This window comes from Phoxinus phoxinus (assembly GCF_949152265.1).
Source record: "Phoxinus phoxinus genome assembly, chromosome: 9".
Taxonomy (NCBI): domain Eukaryota; kingdom Metazoa; phylum Chordata; class Actinopteri; order Cypriniformes; family Leuciscidae; genus Phoxinus; species Phoxinus phoxinus.
The window spans coordinates 16,413,899-16,441,578 of record NC_136884.1 but is presented as its reverse complement, the minus strand read 5'-3'; the positions used below and the strand labels follow the sequence as shown (position 1 = coordinate 16,441,578).

At 36.6% G+C, this 27,680-nt stretch overlaps 2 protein-coding genes across 10 annotated transcripts; one reads left to right on the top strand and one right to left on the bottom strand.

The window, feature by feature from the left end:
- The first annotated feature begins 76 nt into the window (after window positions 1–76).
- LOC307004339 (uncharacterized protein) lies at window positions 77–8,381 on the top strand. Of its 8 annotated transcripts, XM_079623479.1 has the most exons (14): window positions 154–343; window positions 739–795; window positions 1,104–1,153; window positions 1,261–1,356; window positions 1,607–1,730; window positions 4,155–4,305; window positions 4,699–4,819; window positions 4,952–5,051; window positions 5,755–5,860; window positions 5,963–6,068; window positions 6,271–6,349; window positions 7,132–7,195; window positions 7,494–7,614; window positions 7,696–8,381. In XM_079623479.1, exons 4-14 carry the CDS (start codon window positions 1,347–1,349, stop codon window positions 7,755–7,757), a joined length of 1,044 nt encoding a protein of 347 aa, XP_079479605.1. In that variant the 5' UTR covers window positions 154–343; window positions 739–795; window positions 1,104–1,153; window positions 1,261–1,346; the 3' UTR covers window positions 7,758–8,381. The 8 variants fall into 8 exon arrangements, with proteins under 8 accessions (XP_079479604.1, XP_079479603.1, XP_079479608.1 ...); XM_079623478.1 differs by lacking the exon at window positions 739–795 and having other exon boundaries at window positions 77–213; XM_079623477.1 differs by lacking the exon at window positions 739–795 and having other exon boundaries at window positions 87–343.
- Window positions 8,382–8,446: 65 nt separating this feature from the next.
- scyl2 (SCY1 like pseudokinase 2) lies at window positions 8,447–27,603 on the bottom strand. 2 transcript variants are annotated; one of them, XM_079623271.1, is made up of 19 exons: window positions 27,331–27,457; window positions 25,015–25,210; window positions 23,932–24,089; window positions 23,024–23,168; window positions 22,036–22,185; window positions 21,734–21,955; window positions 20,270–20,314; window positions 19,834–19,950; window positions 19,562–19,687; window positions 18,292–18,468; window positions 17,683–17,805; window positions 17,390–17,503; window positions 17,137–17,269; window positions 16,066–16,184; window positions 15,808–15,908; window positions 15,498–15,576; window positions 15,311–15,400; window positions 15,062–15,181; window positions 8,447–11,112 (listed from the first exon to the last, which is right to left on the bottom strand). In XM_079623271.1, exons 2-19 carry the CDS (start codon window positions 25,189–25,191, stop codon window positions 10,477–10,479), a joined length of 2,832 nt encoding a protein of 943 aa, XP_079479397.1. In that variant the 5' UTR covers window positions 25,192–25,210; window positions 27,331–27,457; the 3' UTR covers window positions 8,447–10,476. The 2 variants fall into 2 exon arrangements, with proteins under 2 accessions (XP_079479397.1, XP_079479398.1); XM_079623272.1 differs by lacking the exon at window positions 20,270–20,314 and having other exon boundaries at window positions 27,331–27,603.
- Window positions 27,604–27,680: the final 77 nt, after the last annotated feature.

Sequence of the window (27,680 nt, the reverse complement as noted above, 5' to 3'; positions counted from 1 at the left end):
TCGGTTAGAAATGGCCCATATACAACAATTATATATTGGCTATATTATATATAAAGTGTAAATAGCCTATACAACTAGACATACACACACAACAGGTCGTCGTCGTCGTAAAGTCGTTTTAAGCACTGAAATATATGCAGCCGCCACATGGTCACAACCCACAGAACTCCCTGTTTGTTCACAACAACAAGCCAGAAAAGAAACCGAAACTGGGTCAGTGATTCTGCTGTGGAGCAGTTTAAATGCTAACAAAACATTCGACTGTACGTTTAACGTTCCTTGACAAATGCGTTTTTAGATTTTAAATATGCTACCGATGTACAGTGTCTAGGAAGCATGTTTGGTGAGTAGACTAACCCTTAAAGTACTTTAAAGTTTACACTAATAATTTCATGACCTTATTTAACAGCATATTATCCAATATAAAAGCTTCGATCGTAAATCTGATTAAAATGTTGTAAATGTTGGGGTAGCCTATTCATCAAAACGGAAACTATTTGTGTCCTTCGTGTTATATCTGCATTTTATTTTAGTCTTGTATTCTCTCTCTGTTTACATTTTTAGATTAAAGTGCATAGCTAATTAAAAATAGTGCATTCTTATGACGAAAACGTGGAGTCGCGTTTATTCCCCGCAATAATCAAATTTTTTATGAAATCCATAAGTGTAACGTGAAAACGACAATCAATCATTCATGAAGTTATCATAGGCCTATCTTGTGTTTTTTACGACGTTTAGCAGGCGATCTTGAAATGTCAACCAGCGATTTTGTATCAAACAACTGAAAATTAAAAGGTGAATATAGCCTATGTCGAAATATCAGCATTACATTGTCTTTCTATGAAGCACTTAGTTTCATGATAGTCCAAATGCCATTTAAACAAGTCTCAACGCTGTTACCTTTCTGAAGGGATTTTCCAACATATTTTACAGCTTTTGAGATATATAACTGCGGTTTACTAATAGGCATATTTAAAACACATTAGGCTATCTGTATGCAGTTTCAATTCTTACTTGGGAATGTAGGCCTACACGTTTCATAAAATGTTCTAGGCTACTGTACTGTACTGTACTGTACTGCCTGTCTCTGTCTATTTGTTTAGTAGTGTGAAGAGAAAATGAGCTAAAGAGGATGTCTGCGGTTATGATTTAGGTAGGTGACACAATTATTCTGATTTACCTTTTTAAATCATGTGATTTTAGATGGATTCTGTTTGATACAGTATTTTTACACATTGTGTTGGCATTTGTTTTTAACAGAAACAAAATATGAAGTATTTAAATGGTTAAATTACAACCTCTAGGCCATCGTTATTCAGGAAGACACAGCAGCATTATCTAACAACATGGCTACAGGTAATGTTGGCTTATGTATTTATCTTCTTTTCTTTGGTTTCTGTTATGCAGCAAATATGAGGATATCTGACTAAATAATTTCTTTATTAAGATAATAACTTAATAAGGAAATAAACATTTCCATATTGAGTGATTGTTAATTTTTTCAGTGCATGCATGCATTCATTCATTCATTCATTCATTCATTCATTCATTCATTCATTCATTCATTCATTCATTCATTCATTCATCCATTCATTCAAATCTTAAGGTAACCACTTTGAGTGGCAGCTGTTCAATGGAACGCAGTGGGCTTCAATTTCTAATGATCTTGTCATTGAGGCCCATTACTGTCAGCCAGGGGCGAATGGGATCACCATCTACTTCAACATAGGGTTAGTTGGTCTTCAACCATTGCAGAGATTATTTTATCAGTATAATTTTGACTTTGCATTCACTGATTATGTTTGTATGCATGTATTATTATTATTCACTGTCAGTCATAGATTAAAGTATTTTTTATTAATATATTCTGTACAGGATTAAAGGGATAGTTCACCCAAAAATGAAAATCCTGTCATTAATTACTCACCCTAATGTCGTTCCAAACCTGTAAGACTTTCTTTCATCTTCGTAACACATATGCAGATCTTTTTGATGAAATCTGAGGGCTTTCTGTCCTTCTATAGACAGCTATGCAACTACCACTTATCATTCTAGTGTGTTACGCAGTGCGTTTGAGCTTTCTCAATGATCAATGAGGTTCATTCTCCTGTTACCCATCACGTTTGAACCAATGAGGTTTATTCTCGTGTTACGCAGTGCGTTTGAGCTTCCTCAAGAACCAATGAGGTTCATTCTCCTGTTATTACCCATCATGTTTGAACCAATATTACCCATCACGTTTGAACCAATGAGGTTCATTCTCGTGTTACGCAGCACGCTTGAACCAATGAGGTTCATTCTCGTGTTACCCATCACGTTTGAACCAATGAGGTTCATTCTCGTGTTACCCATCACGTTTGAACCAATGAGGTTCATTCTCGTGTTACCCATCACGTTTTAACCAATGAGGTTCATTCTCGTGTTACCCATCACGTTTGAACCAATGAGGTTCATTCTCGTGTTACCCATCACGTTTGAACCAATGAGGTTCATTCTCGTGTTACCCATCACGTTTGAACCAATGAGGTTCATTCTCGTGTTACCCATCACGTTTGAACCAATGAGGTTCATTCTCGTGTTACCCATCACGTTTGAACCAATGAGGTTTATTCTCGTGTTACCCATCACGTTTGAACCAATGAGGTTTATTCTCGTGTTACGCAGCACGTTTGAACCAATGAGGTTCATTCTCGTGTTACCCATCACGTTTGAACCAATGAGGTTTATTCTCGTGTTACGCAGCACGTTTGAACCAATGAGGTTCATTCTCGTGTTACCCATCACGTTTGAACCAATGAGGTTCATTCTCGTGTTACCCATCACGTTTGAACCAATGAGGTTCATTCTCCTGTTACCCATCACGTTTGAACCAATGAGGTTCATTCTCGTGTTACCCATCACGTTTGAACAAATGAGGTTCATTCTCGTGTTATGCAGCACGCTTGAGCTTCCTCAAGAACCAATAAGGTTCATTCTCCTGTTACCCATCACGTTTGAACCAATGAGGTTTATTCTCGTGTTACGCATCACGTTTGAACCAATGAGGTTCATTCTTGTGTTACGCAGCACACTTGAGCTTCCTCAAGAACCAATAAGGTTCATTCTCCTGTTACCCATCACGTTTGAACCAATGAGGTTTATTCTCGTGTTACGCATCACGTTTGAACCAATGAGGTTCATTCTTGTGTTACGCAGCACACTTGAGCTTCCTCAAGAACCAATGAGGTTCATTCTCGTGTTACCCATCACGTTTGAACCAATGAGGTTTATTCTCGTGTTACGCATCACGTTTGAACCAATGAGGTTCATTCTTGTGTTACGCAGCACACTTGAGCTTCCTCAAGAACCAATGAGGTTCATTCTCGTGTTACCCATCACGTTTGAACCAATGAGGTTCATTCTTGTGTTACGCAGCACACTTGAGCTTCCTCAAGAACCAATGAGGTTCATTCTTGTGTTACGCAGCACACTTGAGCTTCCTCAAGAACCAATGAGGTTCATTCTCGTGTTACCCATCACGTTTGAACCAATGAAGTTTATTATCGTGTTACGCAGCACGCTTGAGCTTCCTCAAGAACCAATGAGGTTAATTCTCGTGTTACGCATCAAGTTTGAACCAATGAGGTTCATTCTCGTGTTACGCATCACGTTTGAACCAATGAGGTTCATTCTCGTGTTACCCATCACGTTTGAACCAATGAGGTTCATTCTCGTGTTACGCAGCACGCTTGAGCTTACTCAAGAGATTTGTTCTCGCGCATCAAGCAGGTTCAATTGAGCTTCAGTTTATGTTCGCTGATCAATGTTTAAATGTGAATAAAACATTCATTAGAATGTTAATAAATTAAATCTGTTCATCTGTCTCTTCAGAAAATTTTGACTAAACCTCTCAATTCATATGGATTAGTTTTACGATCTCTTTATGAACTTTTTGAAGCGTCAAAGTAGTACCGGTAGTTGCATAGCTTTCTATGGAGGGACAGAAAGCTCTGAGATTGTATTAAATAAATAGATCTTCATTTGTGTTCCGAAGATGAACAAAAGTCTTGCAGGTTTGGAACGACATGAGGGTGAGTATTTAATGACAGAATTTTCATTTTTGGGTGAACTAACCCTTTAAATATTAATTTAAGCATCTCCCATTCACTGCACAGGGCCGTCAATATTGACTTTGACGAAATGACAGTCAGTGGACCTCTTCATAACCTTAGTGTACGGCGCAATACACTGCTGTCCCCTAACCAGAAACAAGAAGTAGGCTGGTACTACAAAGATAACCATCGCTGGTGTGAATATGGATCTCAGGTAAGTGTTTCTAGAAATATATTATATTCATTACGCCACACATCCATATGTGCTGATAGACAAGACAGAACAGGTTATTTTCTATATGAAACATCTCAGCCTTCAAATCTTGCGCCTCAGTTCAAGCAAAGCGGTAGTGCAATTGAACAATCATCTCTTCCTCTTTAGTAAACATTTACGTTTAGTTTACAACATTAGATTTTTTTTTTCTTTGAGGAAATGAACATGTACTATCCATGTATACCCAAACGAATATATATTGAATCGTCATCGAAATTTAATCGCAAGCTCATGAATCGAATCATGAAATTCAATAAGAAAGCTAACTCAGAAAGTTGTAGATATTATGTCTGTTGATCAGCCTTTATTTTGTTTCCTCTCTGATTTCTGCAGGGATTCGGTGGGAGAGCGTCCTCAATTGGAAGCGATTTAATAGAGCAGCAGTACAACAGCAACCCAAGTGGCTCAGTCCAGTTTACTGCAGGAAGCATGACTTACAACGTGGACTTCACTGGTAATTGGACAAAAATGAGACCGAGTACCTTCATGGCTGTGAAACAAAAGCATCTTTCTCAAAACAAACTGGATACACTTAAAATTTGAAGCCACTAACTTGTTTTTATGTTTTTTTTTTAATATGTTGTAGCCATGACTCAAACAAATCTATCCACAAACATGTCCAGGAAAGTAAGACGGCGACCAAAATTCAATGCAATAGTAACGAGCAACAGCATTAATCAAAACAGGTATTACTTTTAGATATTATTGCCTCTGGTTCATGAAAATTGTGTGATTTTGCATGGTGTTACAAAGTCTTATATCGTAACATTGTTTACACTCTTTTTTGTAAACTATTATTGTATACGAAAATCGTATGTAAATTGAAAGCGACAATTATGCAAAAAGTAGTGTGCTCATTTTGGTAGTGTCACTGTTTACACTCTTCAGGAAGTCACCCAACAAATGTATGTATAAATTATTAGTAAAAACATTCTTATGTAAATTGAATGCGAAATTCATGTTAGAATATTTTCACAAATTCAACTTGAAAGTCGACTTAAATTCGTTTTTTTGTTTTTTTAAATGAAATGCAACATTTATGTAAAAACTATTTTATGAATTCTTATAGAATCACAAACTCTTCACAAACCCAACCTAAGAATTTATAAATTGTTCATAAAATAGTTCTAACGTAAACTAAATTAGACATTTATGTAAGAATGGTTTCACGAATTCTTACAGCAACACAGTATTTACACTGTACAGGAACCTACGAATTTATGTATTTGCTTGTAAAATCATTGGTATCTTTTTTTTAAAAACCTATGTAAGAATGAATCAAACTATTTATAGAGAAATTCCTTCTGCTCATTTTTTCATGAAGAGTTCCCAATATATTTCAAATTGTATTTGTAGACAAACCTTTTGATTTCCTTTTATCACATGCAGTTCGCAAATTCTGGCATCGCCCTTTGCAAACCCAACAAATTCTTCTTCTCAGTACATCTGGGAGTTTATGGGTGATGAGGGTATTTGGACTGAGTACAAAAAACCAGTGAGTTTTAAACACTGTTATTACTTCCAAATCCACTTCAACTGAAACGTTTAGGCTTAAAGTGACGTTTAATCTAACAGTTCGTTACTACTGTCTCTACAGGGATGTTCATTGGATAGTGCAGAAATCGAGAGGTTGTATCAGCTCAACCCTCAATGCCAAGTTTCATTCACAGCAAGACGATTCTCTTACTTTCTTTACTTTGGGGGTAAGATACATTAAGATATTATAAAAAAAAAAAAACTTTATATATAGTAGTCAGGGAAAAGCAGAGGCCTACCAATAGAGAATGTCTGCTAAGAGAAACGTGTTAAAGTTTTAAAACTTGATGTCAAGGCTTTAACCGTGTTTGAAAAGGAATGCGAACATATTGATTACTCATCGTTATGTCTTTATCTTCATGTCTACAGGAATGTATCAAGTGAACAATAAATATGGTACGAAAAGAGCTGTCCGGAGAATCACTGGTGGAATCCAGCAAACACACAGGTATGAATCTATTAATAAAAGGAGACATTTATATGGAAGCTAATATCTGCCATGGAATAAAAATATAAATATGGAAGCTTGTTTCCGCCATGGAATAAAACAATTTAAAGGATAACTGCAGCTTTCTGACTTCTCACAATTCTGACATTTTTTTCTCGCAATTGTGGCTTTATATCTCGCAATTCTGACTTTATAACTCGCAATTGCAAATGTATATCCCACAATTCTGACTTCAATTGCGAATTGTTAGAACGGTGTCGTGTTACACGGTGCCCCTAAGTTAATAACTAATGATCGTTGCGACGGAAGTGAATCAATCACAACTAACTTTAGCTGGACAATAACTTTATTCTACAACTGCTGTAAAGCCAAAACAATCTCTGTTACTTTAATTTCTTAATTTTTACTCAGAATTGTGAGAAGAAAAGTCAAACTTCTGAGATAAAAATGTTAAATTATATTTTTTATATCTTTACTCAATGGCGAAAATAAGTGCCATTGTTAAAGGATTACTAACTTCAAAATTAGAATTCTGACATCATGAAACGCCTTAAGTTGTTTCAAACATGAATTTCTTTCTTCTGCTGAACACAAAATAAGATATTTTGAAGAATGTCAATAACCAAACTGTTGATGGACCCCATTGACTTCCATAGTATTATTTTATGGAAGTCAATGGGGTACATTAACTGTTCCTATTCCTTTAAGAAAGTCTCAAAATGACTGTTTATGAATGCATTACAATAAATACTTTTGTTATAATGTTTGTTCTCCTATCACAGCGCATTGTCACAAGCTCGCTGGCAGTTCAAAGACATGGATGGCAATTGGAAAGATTTTAGTAAAGTAAATAAATCTTCCTTTTACATTTTATGAAATGATGATTGCAGAAGTTGCTACAAGTGCATTCTTAAGTGATCTATGAGTGATTGTTTGGTGGTATCTTGCTAGAACTAATATGCCTTCTAACTGTATTAGGGTTATATATTCAGAAAAAAATTAACTGCAGTTTACAAAAATATGTTTATTGTGGCCATCATGCTGCCTGCTTTCTAAAACATTTGACCTGTGTTCTTGCACAACAACACTAAGACAGTCACACCTTCTGTTCCGTGTGGTAAACTTGGACTTTGTGGATGTGTAGGGCGGCTCCCGGGGACATAGCAGTGTGTCAAGTCAAGATATTGAAGCGCAGTACCAGCAGGACTCCACAGGGACAATGAGTTTCACGGCGGGCAGGTTTAGCTATGAGCTGGACTTCTCAGGTGCGTTCATACACAACCAACAGAAATACGTGTTATTTAGTACAAATATTGTTTAATCAAATCACTTGTGTTTTGTTGCAGACATGACTCAGACCAACCAGTCCACCAACACCAGGAGACCTGTACGCCGCCTCCAGCAATAAGACGTCACTTGCCTATTCTTCTGTTTACTTCATTTACTTGTATCTATATGTGAACTCAGGACTCCTGTTTATGCAATGTCTGCTAGACATACCAAGAATATGTGTTATGGAATATTGAAATTATGTTCAGTTTGTCCAAGCAAACCTGTATTGTTTTAACTGCCACAAAATAACAGGTCTCATGGTGATCATGTTCTTGAACTATAAGTTTTTTTCAGTGCCTTTACTGTGATTAGAAGATTGCATGTGTAATATATTATGATTGCTTTCAGCTTTCATGTTTTTTCATGTAAAAAAAAAATATATATATAAATACAACTATGGATTATTAGGATGAAATAAGATTATAACTTGTATCATATTTTTCCTCTTTACTTAAATGTGCTTAATTGTCATGGAAACAATGCCATTTTTAAAGGTCCACAAAATATGCTTAATTTCCTTATAAAAATTAAGATTTTGGGGTGAAATATGCACTTTTCTAGACACATTTCAGGAGATCCCCTAATAAACATTTGTAATGTCTGTCTAAATGATCTTACCACTTATTAAAACCTGTTAAAACCTGTTGTTGGTTTGTTACTGATAAACATATTTTTTATCCATAAAATAATTTATATTTCTTCTACTTGTTTTTTTTAGGGAATGTTTCAATGCTCAAAACAATGTAACAAATAAATGACTTAGGAAGTGTAAAGGTATTACCCTTTAAATAATCAATTTATTTGATTCCAAAATCACCATCTTTCCAACAATCCAGTTCACATGTTTAAATTAAAACAACCCAGATGTTTTATCTACATTAATTTAGACTATTTGAAAACTGCATGTAGTGAAACACTCACACAAAGTTATTTTCACAATCTCCATCACAGACCTGCTATTGCACAATTCTCAACATAAGGCCTCTCATTCATAAGACCAGGAAAAGCATTCCCTTTTAATAAAACCTGTCTGGATATTAAAGATTCATCAGTATAAAAAAAAAAAAAAACACTAAGTGGTGGCAGTTCACCTCTATATACTGTACACTTCATGTTCTTTTCCAGAAATAATACACATTTTGGTGATTTGCTGTGTTGCAGCGGTCTGTTTGGTCATGATATGGAATGGAGTTGGTCTCTTCCCACAACAGGAAACTGCCCATATAATAATAACAGACAAACAAAGATGTAGCTAAATGTAACGCCCCCCAAAAACACAACATTACAGGATAACACGGATGATTTAACACAGGGCAGGAAGTAACAGCAGAGAACTGAAAAGAAAACAAACGCATCGGGCTTCATTCATGAAACACACATTTCTATGTTACAAGTTGTTGCACTCGATTGAATGCAACAATTTACCACATATAACAGCGATTTTCCCTAGAACTACAGGAAAAGCATATTTCATCCCAAAATGCACAAATTATATATATTTTTAAATAAAGACGCATATTCCACCAATTCTCATCATGCAATGCAATGCAAAAACAAATTCTCAATACCATAAAAAAACGTATAATTTCTGTAATAGGTAATTTTTTTTTTATCATTCTCATAACCGTAATGCAAAAAATATTATTTTCATTTCTGCAATCTAAAAAATGTGTACGTGTAATAAATGCACATTCTCTCATGTGCATTTATTTTTAAGGACATTCATTTATAAGTCAGCGTATTATTAAATTCAGTACGCTACTTACAACAATACTTACAATAATTTACTTTACAATTTTATTGTAATGATATAAGTATTGTTGTAAGTTGTAAGTAGTGTACTGAATTTAATAATATGCTGACATACCAAAAAAAATAAAAATAATTTTTATTACAGTAACATTTTTTCCTTGTAATTTTGTCTTTGGATTTTGGGATGAAATATGACCTTTTTTCATGAGATTCACCCAAGATTGACAGAATTTACAGAAATTCATTCTGCTAGTGTTTCATGAACGAAGCCATTACAGTGAAGCAAAAACTCACTTAAAAAGTACTGACAATATCCCAAACATTTAGCTCTATTACATTAAGTGCACCTACAGCATGAAGAAAGTGTACTTCCTTTAATAAATTTCACCTCAGTGGATCATTTATCAGTATAAAACTCAAACAATAATCACCAGATACAGTATATACACAAATAACACATTATAAAAAGACTCATTCAGGGTACCAACTATGCACTGTACTTATTTCTTGACTTATTTATCGCATATCTCAGACAAGGGAGAACACAACTGAGAGACTTTCTTTTTGGGAGACAACATCTGCAATTTCTGAGGCCATCGATGACGTTTGTTGTGGTAGAGGAAGTCAGCTCATTCAGGCGAGCAGTGAACGTGAGGCTCTAGCAAAAAGGAAATGCTTGAATTTGTAACGCCAAATCTGTTAACCGTTTTGTATGTGAATCTTCCTTCTGGGGCGCGTTTTAAGCCAAACGATACACCAAATGCAAGGCATCCACCAACTGGAGCAGCTTTCAACAGAAGAGCCCAAGCTTTCAGTAGAAATGTGACAGTTCGTTTGGTGCAGTCTGCTTTTGATTCACACAAGTCCACATGAGTCGCACCATGATAAGATCCCCCCCAAAAAGACAAAAAAACAAAACAAAATCATCTTTCAAGGATACCATGTCCAACCCTCCAACTAAATTGTGACTGTCATCTTCGCTGCTGATGTTGTTTCGCTTTCGATTCCCATATAACAGGGAATGTGAACGAAAGGCAAATGTTTTATCCGAAGAGGTCCTTAAAATCGTTGTTGACTGAAGCACTTTGCTTTATCATGCCAGTGTTCATTGTGGAAGAAGCCACGGGTTGCGAGAAGTTCTGGGGGTTGAAGAATGGGTTTGCTTGCATTCCAAAACCACCTTGAACTCCCGGCATCCCCATTGGAGGTGCCTGTATGGGTGCAGTCTGGGAAGGTTGGCCTGGACCAAACTGATTGAGCCACGGAGAAGGTGCTGTGGTTCCTTGGGCCGGTTTAGGGGCCATTTGGTTCAGGCTGACTTTGGGTTTATTAGAAGTGAAGAGGGAGTCTAGGGCGGACATGTCAGGGGGTTTGCCGGTTTGATTTTGGTTTTGGGTGAGGGCACTGAAGTTTGGAGCGCTGGTAGTGGTGGCCATCCCTCCATAGAGGCCAGGAGTGGCGGGTCTCATGCCCATCACTATACCTCCCGTCTGGAATCCCATAGGTGAATTGAAGCCGTTGCTGACGCCCATGGTGCCCATTCCACCCATGGTGGGTGCTGCTGGGTAGGTAGAGGAAACGGTGCTGCCCTGCAGGGGCATCGTCCTGGTCCCAGAGTTTAAACCGAGGTTGTTCAGGGATGTCATATTGTTCAGAAGACTGCTGGTCAGATCCTTTGCCTGAACAATAAAAATATTCTTGAGTTATAGCATGTACATCCCAAATCAAAATGGACCCTTTTCAGTGACTGTGATGACACATTTCAACAGTTAACATTGTAAATCTAGTTTTCTTTTTTAATTTACATTTATAACACTATACATTGTGTTATATTACCTAGGCCAGTGGTCTCACTTATCAGGTGTGTGTGATTAAGGAGACATCTAAACTGTGCAATGCTGGGGGTACCAGGATTGGGAACCACTGAACTAGGTCTTGATTTACATGAACTTGCTAACAATGCTATGATGGTGTTTCGGCTGAGGGAGTGACGATACGTTTGAAGAAAAAAATATTTCTCTCTTCTGACGAATGGCCTTGCTTCCTGAAGTACTTTTCATGTTATTCATTGGGATTTAACAAGAAATTCTCAATAAAAAAATAAAAAATATGAAACAACCAACAACTAGCACTAATCACATCATCAAAATCTTTGATTTGGGGAAAAAAAAAAATCAGAGAGGTTTATGTACTGTTCTTACAATAAAGAATGGAGCATTACATAAATCAAATATTAGGATACAATATTTAGGGAGATTTATTATATAAAAACAATACATCAGGCCTGATTTCACAGACAGGGCATAGATTGAGCCAGGATTAGACCTTAGTTCAATTAGGATATTTAAGTAGTTTTTATAAATGTGCCTTTAAAAAAACATTACAGGTGTCAATCTTGAGACAAAACCATGGCACTGATATATTTTAAGATCAGTGCAAGTTGCTTTCAGTTAAAACAGCTCAAACTTGCATTTTAGTCTGGGACTAAGCTTAAGCCTTGTCTGTGAAACCCGGGGTAAACGTTTCTTGGAAAATAATCAAATATATAAGTAGTTTCAGAGTGTACAGCTGGCCAGGGCTTGAGAATAAGGACTGCCCGATGGGCTGGGATAGGTGTGAACAACGCTCGGGACAGTTGACGAATATGTTGGGCCAGTGCTGCATCGCCGTGAAATATTTTCATGTGCATGTCTTTTTAAATCTTGCCAATTTAAATATTCAAGCGCAAGAAGACTCGAAAGAGAACTCAATTCGGTACTCAGGCACTATGTGAGAAGTTTTGTGTGCGGTGTGCAACATATATCTGAAGAGCGCCCAGAAAACCGCGTCTTAGACAGCGCACGATTACTGAATTGAGTTTTCTTTCATGTCTTCTTGCACTTAAACAAATTCACACAAAATTCTCTCAAAATACTCATCTTGGAGAGTATCCTAGTAGTTAACATAGTCAGTCATGTCTTAAAAGGTTAATTAACCCCAAAATTTAATTTCTGTCATTAATTACTTAATTAATCTTCCAGATCTGGGAATTAACGACTTGAGGGTGAGTCATTAATGGCAGAAATTATATGAATAACACTATATTCGATCCGGACTAGCCTTCCTAAGACTAAACGTGTAGCCTTCCTAAGACTAAACGTGTAGCCTTCCTAAGACTAAACGTGTAGCCTTCCTAAGACTAAACGTGTAGCCTTCCTAAGACTAAACGTGTAGCCTTCCTAAGACTAAACGTGTAGCCTTCCTAAGACTAAACGTGTAGCCTTCCTAAGACTAAACGTGTAGCCTTCCTAAGACTAAACGTGTAGCCTTCCTAAGACTAAACGTGTAGCCTTCCTAAGACTAAACGTGTAGCCTTCCTAAGACTAAACGTGTAGCCTTCCTAAGACTAAACGTGTAGCCTTCCTAAGACTAAACGTGTAGCCTTCCTAAGACTAAACGTGTAGCCTTCCTAAGACTAAACGTGTAGCCTTCCTAAGACTAAACGTGTAGCCTTCCTAAGACTAAACTTGTAGCCTTCCTAAGACTAAACTTGTAGCCTTCCTAAGACTAAACTTGTAGCCTTTCTAAGACTAAACTTGTAGCCTTCCTAAGACTAAACTTGTAGCCTTCCGACTAAACTTGTAGCCTTCCCAAAACTAAACTTGTAGCCTTTCTAAGACTAAACTTGTAGCCTTCCCAAGACTAAACTTGTAGCCTTCCCAAGACTAAACTTGTAGCCTTCCCAAGACTAAACTTGTAGCCTTCCCAAGACTAAACTTGTAGCCTTCCTAAGACTAAACTTGTAGCCTTCCTAAGACTAAACTTGTAGCCTTCCTAAGACTAAACTTGTAGCCTTCCTAAGACTAAACTTGTAGCCTTCCTAAGACTAAACTTGTAGCCTTCCCAAGACTAAACTTGTAGCCTTCCCAAAACTAAACTTGTAGCCTTCCTAAGACTAAACTTGTAGCCTTCCTAAGACTAAACTTGTAGCCTTCCTAAGACTAAACTTGTAGCCTTCCCAAGACTAAACTTGTAGCCTTCCCAAAACTAAACTTGTAGCCTTCCCAAAACTAAACTTGTAGCCTTCCTAAGACTAAACTTGTAGCCTTCCTAAGACTAAACTTGTAGCCTTCCCAAAACTAAACTTGTAGCCTTCCTAAGACTAAACTTGTAGCCTTCCCAAAACTAAACTTGTAGCCTTCCTAAGACTAAACTTGTAGCCTTCCTAAGACTAAACTTGTAGCCTTCCTAAGACTAAACTTGTAGCCTTCCTAAGACTAAACTTGTAGCCTTCCTAAGACTAAACTTGTAGCCTTCCTAAGACTAAACTTGTAGCCTTCCTAAGACTAAACTTGTAGCCTTCCTAAGACTAAACTTGTAGCCTTCCTAAGACTAAACTTGTAGCCTTCCTAAGACTAAACTTGTAGCCTTCCCAAGACTAAACTTGTAGCCTTCCCAAGACTAAACTTGTAGCCTTCCCAAAACTAAACTTGTAGCCTTTCTAAGACTAAACTTGTAGCCTTCCCAAGACTAAACTTGTAGCCTTCCCAAGACTAAACTTGTAGCCTTCCTAAGACTAAACTTGTAGCCTTCCTAAGACTAAACTTGTAGCCTTCCTAAGACTAAACTTGTAGCCTTCCTAAGACTAAACTTGTAGCCTTCCTAAGACTAAACTTGTAGCCTTCCTAAGACTAAACTTGTAGCCTTCCTAAGACTAAACTTGTAGCCTTCCTAAGACTAAACTTGTAGCCTTCCTAAGACTAAACTTGTAGCCTTCCTAAGACTAAACTTGTAGCCTTCCTAAGACTAAACTTGTAGCCTTCCCAAAACTAAACTTGTAGCCTTTCTAAGACTAAACTTGTAGCCTTTCTAAAACTAAACTTGTAGCCTTCCTAAGACTAAACTTGTAGCCTTCCTAAGACTAAACTTGTAGCCTTCCCAAGACTAAACTTATAGCCTTCCTAAGACTAAACTTGTAGCCTTCCTAAGACTAAACTTGTAGCCTTTCTAAGACTAAACTTGTAGCCTTCCCAAGACTAAACTTGTAGCCTTCCCAAGACTAAACTTGTAGCCTTCCCAAAACTAAACTTGTAGCCTTCCTAAGACTAAACTTGTAGCCTTCCTAAGACTAAACTTGTAGCCTTCCCAAGACTAAACTTGTAGCCTTCCTAAGACTAAACGTGTAGCCTTCCTAAGACTAAACTTGTAGCCTTCCCAAAACTAAACTTGTAGCCTTCCTAAGACTAAACTTGTAGCCTTCCTAAGACTAAACTTGTAGCCTTCCCAAGACTAAACTTATAGCCTTCCTAAGACTAAACTTGTAGCCTTCCTAAGACTAAACTTGTAGCCTTTCTAAGACTAAACTTGTAGCCTTCCTAAGACTAAACTTGTAGCCTTCCTAAGACTAAACTTGTAGCCTTCCTAAGACTAAACTTGTAGCCTTCCTAAGACTAAACTTGTAGCCTTTCTAAGACTAAACAAAGACAAAACTTGTTACTCAAAGTACTCACATGGTATATGGCAGCTAGTGTGAATATATGGTAACTTTTACTGTAGAAGTTAATCTGGTAATTTTACTGCAAAAATGGATTCCATGCATGAAAGTGATAATAGGTTTCCCATGGTACCCCTCTTGAGTGTATGTGTTACCTGAGGTGTTGTTGGGGCTGGTTTGATGCTCTGTGGAGCAAGCGGCTGCTGGCTTCTTAGTTTGGCAGCCTGTTCCTGTTCTTTAGCCAAACGCTGCTTTTCTTCCAGGGTAAGAGATACCTGAACATACCACAAACAACAGTTAGTACATCAACCAGATCTAATGCCAACAACCATTAAAGCTCCATAAGAAAACCCAGTTGAGAAAAAAACAATGTATTCCCTAAAATATTATAAATAGTAACTCACTCGTGAGGGTTGTGAAACAGTTGATGAGGAACCATTCTGGTTACCATTCACACCGGCACTTCCTGAACTGCCACCAAAGATATCATCAATCTATCAAAAAGCAAAGAGAAAAACCCAATTACAGTTAATTAATAGAATTAAAAGCTGTGAGTTGCTTGCTGGACATGCAACAGGTGTATTTACTTACATCTCTGACTTTTGTGGCTGGGCTGGGTGTGCTTTTAGTCTCCTCTGATTGGTTCAATGGGTTTGTAATGTTTATACTCCTGGAAAAGACGCAATACTCATTACTCATAAGTTAATTTGGATAACATTGCACTCGTGTCATGTTCAAATTACTATATTTATTTTATACATCTAACAAACTGCCTGTTTAAGTGGACAGTTCTTGACCAGAATAAGCTTCTTGCAACATCAACATCAACATTATTTTAGAAATCAAACAGCCTGTTAAAAAGGAATTAACAGAATGAAGAGAGAAATAATTGAAGTGACACCTCTGCTGCTCCTGCATGATGTGCAGCTGCTCTAATTTGGTCTTATGCTCCGACTCCATGCGAGTCAACATGTCCTTGATCACAGCCATGAAAGAGTTAAACTGAAACACACCAGAGACAGAAAAACAGTTTACAAAAGTATATGTCTACACGTAATCAAATGATCTGAGTTGACACTGAATCAAGTTTATATTCGGTGGGTAAACAAGTAAACACCTAAATTAATGTGTAAGAGTGAGTGTGTGTTGTTAACCTCACCTGGTTAAGATTAAGGTTGTTATCAATACTAAGTGACACCAGATGAGGTATACTCTTTCCAGCCAGGTGCTCTTTTGGGATGCCCAGTTTCTTATGGGTGAAAGTGCACTTGTAGATGCCTGAAGAAAAAAGAAAGAACAGCACGTACATTTTTATAACTGCTTAAAGGGATAGTTCACCCAAAAATGAAAATGAGCCCATGATTTACTCACCCTAAAGTCATCCTAACGAATACAATCGGAGTTATATATAAAAATGTCCTGGCTCTTCCAAGCTTTATAATGGGAGTGAATGGGTGTATGTCTTTGGAAGTCCATCAAAGCGTATCCCTTCAATATTAAAGTGCTCCACGCATCTCTGGGGGTTAATAAAGGCCTTATGAAGTGCAGCTTCGTTACAGTTCATGTAAGAAAAATATCCATATTTAAAATCGACTAAAATAACTAGCTTCCAGCAGACGGTATGTATGACGTAGGAGTAGCGTAATCTTTGACGCCTCTCGCGGTTCAAACAAACAGGGCTGGGCAACCGCGATCGTCATCATGTTGTGCGTCAAGTTCAAGGGTTACTTTTTGGCGTAAATCAATGCGTACGGCTGTCTGCCAGAAGCTAGTTATTTTAGTCGATAAAGTTTTAAATATGGATATTTTTCTTACATGAACGCATCGCTTCATAAGGCCTTTATTAACCCCTGGAATAGCGTGGAGCACTTTAATCATGAATGGATGCGCTTTGATGGACTTCCAAAAGACATACACCCATTCACTCTTATTATCAAGCTTGGAAGAGCCATGATGTTTTTTAATATAACTCCGATTGTATTCGCCTGAAAGAAGAATGTCACATACACCGATTACTTCAGGGTGAGTAAATCATGGGCTAATTAAAATTTTTGGGTGAACAATCCCTTTAAGGCATAAGATGATAGGATAATATTATTCAACATAATGTTACTAATTCAATTTCAAATAAGGAACAATACGATGATGCTTTTAATGTTCTTTTGAAGCTTGAAAGTCTCAGTCAGGCACAAAAAAGTGATGAAAAATAGTAAAATAAAAATGTAATTACCCAGAATGCCCATGAGCACTGCTGGTTCCCTGGATGGAATTTGTTGAAGGAATGGTAAAATTTCATCAATGACGTACCATTTATCCAGGTATTCCAGAATCTTGCCTAGGCACACAAGAGAGTTCACCCTCACCTGAAAGAGGACAACCAACAGAGAAACTACACTCATTTTAGAGCTACTCTCCTAAATCTTTCATTGACATATAGAACATTCACTTGTTACTAGAGACATAAGAAGTATAAGAACACAAACCGCTAGCGAGGACGTCTGTAAACAGGCAGATTTGATACGAGGGATAAGTGCGTTTTTCATAGATGGGTACTCAATCAGATTGGCAAACGTGGGAATGATATTCAGACAAAGTTCCTGTTTAGAAAAAATAAAAAAATAAACATGTTAAGATTTTGAAATACATAAATTCAGAATCTACATAGATACATCACAATGCATTGTTCGGATACTGAAAATGCAATCGACTGGTACTGATATTTATCAATTATAAACTAAAAATAAATGTTCTCCAAACAAGTTTATGGTGTGGTCACCTGTATTTGAATAGAGGGGGCCTCCACTGCCCTGTACACCATGGGCAGAACACTGTTCTTGATGTCTTCAGGAGGCGTTTTGGTCAAAAGCAGGTCCATCTTTTGTAGAAATATCAGCAGAATCTGGATATGTGAAAAAAATTAAATAAATCAAGGAAATAATATGATTCCTAAAAACCATACCATGAAATTTAACACTGGGAGGGAAGACAAACAAACAACAATACTAAACAAAAAAGAAATTAAAATAAAATAACTCATGAAAAACACGTTAAAAGATCAGTGTAAACTGTGGAAACAAACAAGTGCAGACAAAATAGCATAAATAAAAATACAAACTAATCACAATGCAAATATTATGATGAAATACACTACAACAAAGACACAGTTTCAAACCTCACTCACCATGTTGCTGGCCTGATAGCGTGAAAGAGAGAAATTAATTACAAACTTTAACCTAATGGATTACACAGGCACGCAGCGGCCATTGCAAGTGCACATCAAGTGTGCCATTTAGGACAGGGCCATAGAGGTTAACTAAAGTAAGGGCTCACTTGTGCGGAAACCATTCTAATCAGTTTGGCATCATTGATGTATATGTGTGTGTACCTGTACGGGCTCCTGCTGTTTAAAAACTGGGGTGAGGTCTGGGAGAACAAGGCGGATGTATTCCTCCTTAGTGCATTCCTCAGCGATGGACAGCACGTTTGGAAGGACGAAAGGAACCATGTCAGGATTCACAAACTCAGACATGAGCGCCGGGAGGATTCTGTATAACACCACTCTCTGAGGACAGAAAAACAGAGGCCAGTTAGCTTAGGCACATATAATGCCATACAATACTTCAACATATGAACACCACTGAACAATGCACTCCAGCAACGCGTCAATATTTCTAGATGTACACAACAAATATTCTGTATTAATATTCAAAACGCACATCTTATTTTAAGTGACCATAAAATCAAAATTGAGCTTACTTAGTCTTATTTTTGCTTACATATCTATCCATCCATCCATCCATCCATCCATCCATCCATCCATCCATCCATCCATATTACATATTACAAAATAAATAAAAATATAAGCAGTTTTCTAATATTTCTATCTATATATCCATCCATCCATCCCTATTACATATTACAAAATAAATAAAAATATAAGCAGTTTTCTAATATTTCTATCTATATATCCATCCATCCATCCATCCATCTCTATTACATATTACAAAATAAATAAAAATATAAGCAGTTTTCTAATATTTCTATCCATCCATCCATCCATCCATCCATCCATCTCTATTACATATTACAAAATAAAAAAAAATATAAGCAGTTTTCTAATATTTCTATCTATATATCCATCCATCCATCCATCCATCTCTATTACATATTACAAAATAAAAAAAAATATAAGCAGTTTTCTAATATTTCCATCCATCCATCCATAAAATAAATAAAAATATAAGCCCAGTTTTCCCAATCTAATAAAATCCATTATTGCACCATTAAATGAACTGCGATTCCACTGTAGATTTCTGTGACATGGAAAATGCGGACGGAATCCATTCATAAAAATTTAATTTACTGTATAACGCAGTGTGTCACAGAATTTGGAAACCTTTGGATGAATAAATCTAGGCTGCACAATTCATCAAATCAGAATATGGACTATTGTTTGTCAATACTAAACTGCAATAAATTAAGTCAATTAATTAAACAATCAAACATTACATTTAAATATAATTAAACCATTAAATCAGAATGCAGAAGATTAAATCGGAAAACAACGGAATTTGGGGAAAAAATAAAATAGACTTCATAGTCCATTTTGTATTGCTATTATCTAGCTGAATGTCTGTGCAAATGTCTGTTCTTGCCTTGGGCATCTTGGGCAGAACTTTCGGGAGGCCTTTGTAGAACTGAGACTTCTGCAAGTTGTCCCGCTGGAAAAGCGAGTCGAAGTACTGAAGAGTCATCGCTCCGACATCATCGAAAAAAGGAATCTGAACACACACATAGACTGAAACGTCACTCTCAGTCGTGGTGTTACGAAATCATGTATTTTGATTCAATCACTACAGATACTTAATACAAAAAAAAAAAAAATAGAAAGTTGAAGAAAACCAGCAAAGAGGGAAAAAACACTGGCCTTTGTCATCTGATCTGCGTCTGGACGCACGTTGGAGGTGACGCTGAGCAACATCTTCACATGTTCCCGGACCTCCTCTGGGATCTGACTCAACACTCCTGGACTCAGGTGGCTCAGCTACACATGATAATGAAATAAACATGTTTTAGGATTGTCACAATTCTATAATTAGGGTACGATAAAAACTGAAGTATCACAATAACACTATTGATCGCATGCCTTGTATCTCACAGCAAGAGTTGAATGTTGAGGCTAATCTGTTGTGGTTTCAAAGGGGTCCTATTATGTTTTTGTAACATCCTCAACTTTATTTAGTGTGTAATGTTGCTGTTTGAGCATGAAAATGTCTACAAGGTTACAAGCACAAAGTCCACTCCAAAGGGAGTTCTTCTTTGTATCAGTAAGCACTACGGGTGCGACGGATCACAAAACTCACGCTTCTAGTTACAGTTTTTGAGTCACGGATCGGATCAGCAACGATCTATTAAAGACAAGTGAACAGTCAGTCATAAAATAAGAACAGATATTGCAAATTACAAGCATAGATAAATACAATAGACCAAACTTACAAATAAATTAAAGCCTAACAGTAGTATTCAGGTACAGAAATGCAATAATTAAGTGTTAAATACCAATTTGTAGATGCACGAGTACCAAATTGAGTTCTCTTTAGCCTCTTCTTGCGCTTAAATGGTTTAAAATAGCTTGAATGTTTAAATTGGCGAGACTTATAACAAAACACGTGCAAATGATAAGCTTTCGCTCTATGATGGTTAAACTTTGCAACTAATCCGGGAATCATGTATGCTGAACAGTGAGGCCTGTTCCGTACAGATCATGGATCAACTACGATCCATTAAGCCTCCGCTGACTGCACGCGCACCTCCCCAAATGGACGAGGCATTTATACTTGACGCGCTCGCCGTCGTACCATTCTTTGGAACGACAGGGGGGGGCGACTTTTGATATACAAGTCGCAACTGACTAGAAGTCGCAGGACCAGCCAAACTATGGAAAAAAAGTGTGACTTATAGTCTGGAAAATACGGTATAAACCTAGCTTTACAGTAATTACAGTGATTTCAGCGCCACAGGATGCCTCCGGAGCGGACACTCGCCAATTATGGTAAGGGGCGTTACATTTCCAAAACACACTCAAAGTGGTAGACCAATAACAACAGACTGTGGCCGGCTGACCAATCAGCACAGACTGTGCTTTTTGGAAGGCGAGTTTTAAAGAAACCGAAACTAAAACAGATTGTTTTTTGAACATTAAATTATGAATTCTAGTAGACCCCATGAGAACTATTAACTGAGCATAAGATGAATGCATAATAGGCCCCTTTTTATCATTTACAGTTCACCTATATATTATTGTTGTTTTTGTTAAATGATTTCATCAGTAATTATTCAATGTTGATAATCAATTCTTGTGTTAAATTAAAAAAATGATTACACGTTTTTTAAAGAATCTCTTATGCTCACCAAAGCTGCATTTATTTGATCGAAAATACAGTAACAACAGTATTATTGTCAAATATGATTAAAATAAAAACATTAAGTCAAATTTAAAATATTAATAGCAATTGATAATTGATTAATTAATCGCTCATTAATTAATAAATCAGCAACAAATCAACATATTAGAATGATTTCTGAAGGATGTGAAATTGAAGACACAGGAATATATATTAAAATAGAAAACATTTTTTTAAAACTGTAATCAAACTTCACAATATTCCTGGTTTTATTGTATTTTTGATCAAATAAATGCAGCCTTGGCGAGCATAAGAAACTACTTAAAAAGATAACATACACTGTTTTAGGACAAAATGGGAAGGTAACATGCTTTAAAACAGGACGATAACTCCACAGGTGTGCAGAAGTTATCGGCTCCTCACCTGGTCCAGTTGTCGGCTGAAGCTCTTGAATATGTCCTGCTTGTTGACGTGAAAGACAGCCTTGCCTTCGTTAAACACGGCGTGGACCAACACCCCCAGTGAGTACATGTCAGAGGACACGTCACAGCTGACGGACAGGATGTACTCGGGAGCGACATATTCTGGGTTCGGGAGGCAGAGATGCGGTAGATTGGGGTCCCACTCTTTACACCCATACTTGGGCTAAAAGGCAGAAACACAGACACATTTTCGCTTACAAAGATTAAACCAGGCAGACAATGATCTCTGGGACAGTTCCTAACCTCAGCGTCAGACGGGTTACTCGAGGAGATACTGAAGTCAAAGCCCATGATCTTCCAGGCTCCGCTCTTATTCAAGATGATGTTCTCTGGACACAAGTTACCATGAACCATCTTAACCCCACTGTGGAGGAACGACAAACCCTCTGAGACCTGAGAGAGAAAACAGAGAGTGACAAAGAGAGCGATATCTCATCAGCTACAAATCTAAAACAAAAAGCATGGTAGAATTTCATGCACTGCATTTATTTTTTATTGTAAAAAGTATCATTTACAATTAAAACTGCAAGCAGCATTTATCGGGGTTCAAGCTATTCAGGCCTTTAAACACACATGCGTGAAAAAGCATTAAGTTTTATGTTTTGGCGCCCCTTATCAACCGTGAATCGAAATTTCTACTTTTTTTCAATAATTATTGATATTCAGAATCCAGATTCAATTCTGCACTGGTTTGGTTCCGATCGGGCGAAAAACCTAGGACTAGTTCGCAAAAGTAGGTTTTGGGAAAAATCCAAAATGGCGGCCGGAAATTAAATCGGAGATATACGTTTTGTCCGACTTGAGCCAAAGAGTACAGTGACATAAGACACTTGAGTATACGACAAACGGTCTAAGAGTTATGAGCGATTTCTTACTTTTGGTCACTGTAGCGCCACCTATGGGCCAATCGGGGTCATACTTTGATAGGTCCCCTTACTGTTTGGGCTGCACGATGCGTTTTAAGGCGGACGAAAAATAATAAAAATCCTTACAATTACAAGTGTTTCTGCACTTTGTGCTTGAACCCCTACCAATGAAAGTAAACAGGCAATCAAAATGATGTAAAATGTCATTTTATAATTGTGTTAAATGGCACTGTATGAATTATTTAGTAAAAACAGTAGTTTCTCATTTTTTTCATTATAAAAAATATGACCTCTAAAGCCAGGTGTACATGGTAAGATTTGCTGTTGTATCTACTTTTTTTAAAATGTGTATAAGAAACTCTCACCTGCAGTAAGCCGTATTTCGTCTCTACATCATAGAGTTTGTATTCTTTGATGTCTGTGGGAACAGGACTAGGGAGATTGTCCCATTGGCCGAGCACATTGGCCAGACTGGCAAACACGGGCTCTGTGCAGAACGCCAGACAGTCTCTAGAGATAAAGAGACAAAGACATCCAGTGAGAACAAGCAATGACAGACAGGAAACATTTTGAATGTGATTCCAACAATATTGTTCCTCTGTGTCGCTATCACTCAGTGACATTATTTTAAATAATGCTCATTTTATTCACTGGATTATGCATTTATCCGTTTTCATTATGAGTGTGAGACGGCAGTGTGCTTGCAGAGAGAGCCCGTTCACAGGCTCTTCTGATTGGCTGTGATTTGTGAAAGATTTAGCTGTGTCTTATAGCCGTGTCGCATCTAGCGTGGACAGACAAACTGCTCGTCACTGAATCTTATCGGATAGTGTTTAGCTAGGATGAGGTGTTAGAAGATATCTGTCTGCGTAGACCGTAACATCGGGACTACAGCTTGAGTCTCACATCTAAGAGATCCATGTATTATTCAGGAGAGATTTTCCACAGGATGAACTGCTGCCTCCACACAGACACATATTGATTTGTAGAAGCACAGGAGCCAAATCTTAAAATAAAGAAAAAGCTCTGAGATTCTTCGCTCCTAAAGCTTCAGATCAGTTTTATTTTCAGAAATCAATTCAAAAATAATTCGACGTGGATAAGAAAGCCCATTTTCATTGCAGTGGTGATGATAGCGCTGTGGTTTTCTTCCAAACGTAATGAGCTGACCTAAATGGCATCATTTGCATATTCGTCTAAGCTTCCCACAATGCTGTCCATGTATGCAGATTTTGCCGTAGCGTGCGTTAATGCGCGTTCGCGTTGTGGTCACCTGGACTCCTCCAGCGGATGCTGAACCGTCAGCAGGCGCGGGTGTCGCAACCGGGTCAGCTGTTGAACTCCCTTCTTTAGGGAATCAATAATCTGATCCTTCTCAAACTTCTGATAGCGATCAATGATCTTCTTATCGAGCACAAAAACGGCCACTTCCTGTGGGAAACAGAAAGAAAATGTATTTCTAAATACTTAAAGATATATTTCTCATTTGTAATAGTATTCGTACATTCAACAAATTATTTATTTTAAAAAAATAGTTAAATTCATATTTACTTTGCAAAATATATCTGTACACTCAATAAATAATTGTAATATTTTAATTTATATTGGTTTTGCAACGATATATTATGTCCATCTACACATTCACAAATTATTCAAATATCTACCGGTAAACTTATTTTTCACTAATACATGTCCATCTGCACATTCAACAAATAATTAAAATATTTAAATTTATATATATATATTGCAACAATATCTGTACATCTGCACATTCAACAAATCATTAAAATATTTTAATTTATATTTATTTTGCAATAGTATATCTGTACATTCAACAAATAATGTATGAAAAATATTTACATTTATATTTAATTTGCAATAATATATGTACATCCAACAAATAATTGGTGCCTTTTTCCCCATTTATTTTGCATAAATATCTGTTTATCTGCACATTCAACAAATAAAATGCATACTTAATTAGCAATAATGACCAATAGATAATTTATTTAGGAATATACCAACCAATTCTAATTTATGCTTCCAATACTATTGCAAATCATTCGCAATTTCAAACAGAACCACATATATATTAGCCATCTAAATTATTTTATCACTGTGACATGAACTGAATTCACTTCAACTATTTTAAAAACATCAAAGAAAACACATATGATATCAACAAACGTACGATTGCAAGTGACAATTCTCTGTCATGAAAATTGCATCACTTAAAAGACTTCCTCTTTCACTGTAAACAACGTCGACATATAACACGATCGTGTCCTATTATGAGTGATACACTGTACATGACAAGACTGATAGAGTTAAAGTTAATAATAAATAACTGGCGCACCTGTTTGGTGGATTTTTTTGTGCCGTTGTAGATCCTCCAGCTCATTCCCGGACCCCCGCTGGCGATGTGTCGGCCCACCTCAAACTCGCGCGTGACGGGGTTGCCCATGATGGTGCTGGTCATGTCGGCCGTCACCTTAGTGACGGTGCTCTTCAGTTTATTGAGCATGGACTCCATGATGTTACTGGCTGCTCACCTGAAAACAGGAAGTAGCAACACAGTGCATGAGCTCAGAGTTATTTCATCATCGGTTTCATGCTTCCTGTTGGTCAAATACGATGAGCTCCGGGTTTTTATCGTTAACCAAATCTATTAAAACATTTTTGTTGATTGTAATAAAGACAAAATAATACAAAACATGGATATTAGATGAAAAACTTAAACTTCTTTTAGTTATTTGCCAAGGCAACATTTCAAATTTTCACTTAGATTAAATAATTTGAATAAATGAAATAAATAAAACCTAAATAGTAATATATTATTATTTTTTTTTTAAACTAGAAGAAATGACAAAAGCAAGTACAAAAGTTTAACAGTTAGCCTAGTGTTCATGGATAACAAAAAAATCTATACAAAGCAGGTGATAAACATGTTGGACCCCATTGCCTTTCATTATATGCACAAATAACAAACACATTTTTCTCTGAATATCTTCTGACCCTGTGTGTTTACAAGCTGCTGAACCGTCCAGAGGTCATCTTTGATTGACAGCCGAGCGGAAGTCTTAACGGTCTGGGAAAATGACTCAAGGGTACGGCCGACCCTAAACTGGGTACATTTCATTTACACAGACTAGTAGGCTGCTGTGTAGAAAGAAATAAAGCGGCAAAAATAGACTTAAATACATCTGAAAATCTGTCACAGCGAATTCTCAGCAGGGTCTGAGCGTTCCTGGCTCAAAATAAGCGCTGTATTCATGCTGACAGCATATAAGAAATGCACTGTTCTGTCCGCTCAGCTGCATATCAAATAGTCTCTTGTAATAGTTGTTTCAACACTGTAATGTGGATCTGGATTTAGCTGGCTGGATTTTGAGCAGATATCACAAAACAAATAGAAATTAAAACAAAATAAAAATTAAGTTTTTAAAACTAATTCTGACCAACTTATGTGTAATAAAGAATAATAAGCCCACATCTATGCCTATTAAGTATTAATATTATTAGTTAAAAGTTTGATACTATATCCGTAATTTGTAAATGTAAAATGCAAAACCAAAAAACAACAACAACAACAACAGTAACTAATAAAAACCTACTAAAAATGAAATGAAGCTAAAGTAAAATAGAAATAAAAGTATGCATAATTTACTGTTACTACTATGCCAAGTATATTGTAAAATAGTAGAAAGTACTATTAGTAGGATTATTATTATTACAAATTTTTTTTGTTTAGGTTGAAGTACTAAAATACCTCAAATTTAATAAAAACGATATATTTAAAAATAACAATAGAAATGGCAGAAATACAAAACAAAATTACTAAACATTTAGACCTAACAAAAATTAAAATTAAAATATAAAAATACTATCTAATTCACAATATCCACAACAACTATAACAGTATATAACTGCCACTAAAATAACACTGACTGTTATGTTAATAGAAAGCACTACTAAAATAAAGCAATACCACATTTAATCATAAATTAGGTAGTAAAATGAAACCCTTAAACATCAAATCATCGTAAGAGAGTGAATTATTAAGAATATTAGAATTCTTAATATAATTTTATATTAACGCTGTCATTATATCGATTTATTGTATTATTAATTTCTGTGTTTGTTAAAAGGAAATCACACCGAGTGGCATCAAAAGGAAAAGTGTGACGTATTTAACATTTAATGAATGAAGTTTGAGACTCAATGACATAAGTTGACAAGACTTTACTTGTGGAATAAACTGCCCTTTACCATCAAAATTCAGCTAACATCAGCGTTTTGACATTAAACAAACGTACAGAAATGTAACTTGAATTAAATATGATACCAAAAAGGCTGTCAAAGTAGGCAGTTCAGTTGGTTTGGAGACACAGACAGAGACGTTTAAATATTAATGTGAAAATTTGTGTTTCTCAAGAAAACAAAACACTAAAGCGTTAATTAAGAATCAATTATATGTGAGAAACCAACTAAAACATAAATATATTATTATCTTCATAATGTAAACACACAATAAATCCCGACAGCAGCTGAGCTAACAGGCTAACGTTAATGCTAATGGAGTGAAGCGTCACTACACAGAACTGATCAATAACCGCCGAATACAGTCTCAGGATCAGTATCCAGCTCACAAACACACAGACTTCAGTCTTACCTTTACACTAGAGGAGCTGACAGTGAGACTGAGTGATTAAAACCAGGATTTAGACAGTACCAAAACCGTCAGCAGTGGTGGTGGCTAACAGCCTCCATGACACTTCATCAAAACACCTGAGAGATTCCGCGGTGTGAAGCCGGACGAATCACTCGACGCTTCAGCGAGGAAATAATCTGTGACAAAAGTCCTTGCTTTCAAAATACTATCCATATCGACCGATATTGACTCACTTTTACCTCTTTAAGATTGATTTGCTTTCTGTTTGGGACCTCATACAGCCGATGAGCATTATAATTATAAAATTGTAGTAGCCCAATATTGTTGAAACTTGATCCATCACAAAGTAT